We start from the raw sequence: 3,114 nt of genomic DNA on the forward strand, positions 1-3,114 counted from the left end.
ACGAGATCCATGATGAGTATTGTGCTGAGCAGGTAATAGCTTTTGGTGGCATTGCGAATCCGATGACAGACGACAGGAGGTCTAGTCTGAGGATCCAGGCACAGCCGGATGTGGATGACTTGCAGATGGGACGGGCTATGCGTGCGGCAAAAATGAGGGATGCCGAAATTTCGACAGGTATGTCAATTAACAAGGCTCATTCTATTCTTTATTTTATGCCGCTCGAAATTTTAGATAAGTCTAATTCTGTTGGGGTTTCTCTAGGAAACACTAGTAAAGAAGTTGTGAAATCTATTAATGACCTGCTTGACTTAGATGTTGATCGTGCATTGGACATTGTTAGGAACTTGGCTGCTATCGAACCATTGAATGATTCTGAGATTGATGCACTGGGGGAGTTGAATTCTCTATGTGAGAATCTTGCTCCATTCGAGGGTAATGAGGAGGATGATGATCATCTCTCTGATCAATGCATTGATGATGAAGTGCACTCTAGCGAGATAGATTCACGACATCCTGGTTATGTGTGGACCAGGATGCAGGTGGTGACAAACCCAAGCGAGCCTGGAAACGGAAAGTTTATCCGGTTTCTACGGTGCGGAGGAGTGCCAGATTTAAGACCGCTAAAAAATTCTATGATGAAAGATGAGAGGGATATTTTGGAATAGAAGAGGTATAAAAGACTTGGCTAAAATTAGGTTCCTCAACACTTTGTCGGCAGGTGTAGAGTTTGATTGGCACTCATAGATGTTTGTCTTTGCTGTGGTGGCCGTGTATGATTTTGAGATGATTGTATGATTTTGTGTTGTCCAGGAAAACCCAGCATATTCAGTCGCTGAATATCGTGTGATTTTGTGCGAGAAAATCCTATAGTGTTTACATACGAAAATATCGTTTTTTAATTATTTGATTGAGAAGAATTCGTCAAGTTCACATTTCCAGAATTCTTCAATCAAACAATCCGATCTTAGTTCCCTCAAAATGATCCGAGATTTTGTGACCCATTTGGTGTGCTACTGATCGTTAGTCCTGTCAGCCGGCCTTGCGCCGGAGGAGCTCCCTAGTGTCGTCGGCGGGGTCCTTGGTGCAGCGGAGGAACTCGATCACGATGGTCTTGCCGGTGGCGCGCCTTGACGACGATGTCGGAGCTGCCCCTGCCGATGCCTCACCTCTCCTGCCTCCTGGTGCCTCCTGGTGTTTGATTCTGGCACTTGGGTGGTCATCGCATGGCCTGTGTGCTGACGATCGTGACGCACGATCAACAGCTTGGTTGCCGGTTGGTGCCTTGCTGCTGGAGAGGGGATCGAGATGGAAGAGACGATCGATGCATTGGAGGCGGAAAGGGGCGAGCTTTCCCCTTTCCGGGTAGATCGTCTCTTCGGTAAATGAACAAGCTGAATTCAACTCGGAAATGAACCTGAATTCAACTCGGAAATGAACCTGAATCAGGAAATCCTTCGGGCCGGAAACGCAGGCAGCAAGGCAAATAGAAGCTCGCAGCCACCGTAACTCGGACTGAAACTGAACTGAATTCCACCGTAACTCGGACCTGTGGAAACAAATAGCCAACGCAGGGCATGGATCCATACTGAAGTTCCTCCCTCCCCATTCTCCATCATCGATCGATCTCTGCCTCCTTAGTTCCACCGCCTCCCCTCGCCCTCTCCAGCAACCAAAGCACTTCGTTCGTCCAGCTAGCGCCATGGCCATCCTCAAGCGACCTGCCGCTGTCCTCGACGCTGGCCACGGCCACGCGACGGCGGCTCAACATCGACAATCGCCGTCGTGCTGCAAGAGGAGCCGCGCCTCCATCGGGAGCACCGACGACTACGAGAAGGTGGCCTGCCTAGGCAAAGGCGGCTTCGGCGTCGTCCACAGGATGCGCCACCGCGTCACCAAGAAGAACGTGGCCGTCAAGTTCCTCTCCTCGCCCGACGACACCGACGTCGTCAAAGATCTTGAGCAGGAGGCACGATTCCTCGAGGCCTGCGACGGAAACCCCTACGTCGTCGGCTTCGAGGGCCTGGTGTGCGACCCGGCCACCGGCGACACCGTCGGCCTCGTCATGGAGTACGTCGAGGCGTCGAGCCTCCGGTCTTTACTGTCGGACATGCGCGACGACCCGCCGCTCCCGGAATCCACGGTGTGCGACTTCATGTGGAAGCTCCTGACCGGTGCCGACAAGATGCACGAGCACGACCGCCACATCGTCCACCGCGACATCAAGCCAGCCAATATCCTCGTCGGAAAAAACCTGGAGCTCCTCAAGATTTGCGACCTCGGGCTGGCCATGTTCATGGCCGATTGGCCTCCGTACAACCGGGCCGGCACGACGTCCTACATGGCGCCCGAGATGATCCTGGGGAAGAAGGACTACGACATGCTCGTGGACACGTGGTCCATCGGCTGCGTCTTTGCCGAACTGCTCACCGGTAAGACGCTGTTCAAGGGCTACCTCGAAGATGACGACGAAGACGAGACAAAGAATGACATAAGGCAGCTGTGGAGCATCTTCTGTGTGCTCGGGATGCCGGACGAGAGGACGTGGCCGGAGTTCAAGTCGCTGCCGCTCACCGCCGACGTGCTGAAACGGCTACCAGCGGGGTGCAAGCACAGCCGGCTCCGGTATTTGTTCCCTGAAGACAAGCTGTCCGAGGAAGGATTCCAGGTGTTGCAAGGGCTCCTCACGTGCAACCCGGACGAGCGACTGACGGCAGCCGACGCGCTGAAGCACCCATGGTTCGATGCTCCTAGTTCGGCCGCCGCCGCCGCCGCCGCCGCTGCGAAGGTCGACTCTCTGTCGTTTTCGAAAAAGAAGGCACCAAGGATCAAGTTCATCCCACCGGCGATGCCACGGAACGCAGCGCAACGAGTGTAATTAGACCCTGTAGATCAGTACATGTAACTGTGCTTGGATGGGCCATCAAGTAGAAGCTGATCCCTCGCACCATTAGTGTTGGCCTGCTTTTCTGAATTCTATGTGTCATTGTGCACATGTTCAGAGAATCAGAGATGTGTAATTGTGAGGTTGTGTTCAGAGATTCATTCGAGTGCTGACATGATGTTTACTGCATGGTCAATTGTTGAGTAATACTGCACAATCTCTGTTGTTTT

General features: G+C 52.9%; 1 protein-coding gene across 1 annotated transcript; it reads left to right on the top strand.

The window, feature by feature from the left end:
• The first annotated feature begins 1,702 nt into the window (after positions 1-1,702).
• On the top strand, positions 1,703-2,878 carry LOC123449354 (putative cyclin-dependent kinase F-2). The gene has a single exon (XM_045126555.1). The coding sequence runs from the start codon at positions 1,703-1,705 to the stop codon at positions 2,876-2,878; it is 1,176 nt and encodes a 391-aa protein (XP_044982490.1).
• Positions 2,879-3,114: the final 236 nt, after the last annotated feature.

The sequence above is a fragment of the Hordeum vulgare genome, chromosome 4H (genome assembly GCF_904849725.1).
Source record: "Hordeum vulgare subsp. vulgare chromosome 4H, MorexV3_pseudomolecules_assembly, whole genome shotgun sequence".
In the NCBI taxonomy this organism is placed as follows: Eukaryota; Viridiplantae; Streptophyta; class Magnoliopsida; order Poales; family Poaceae; genus Hordeum; species Hordeum vulgare.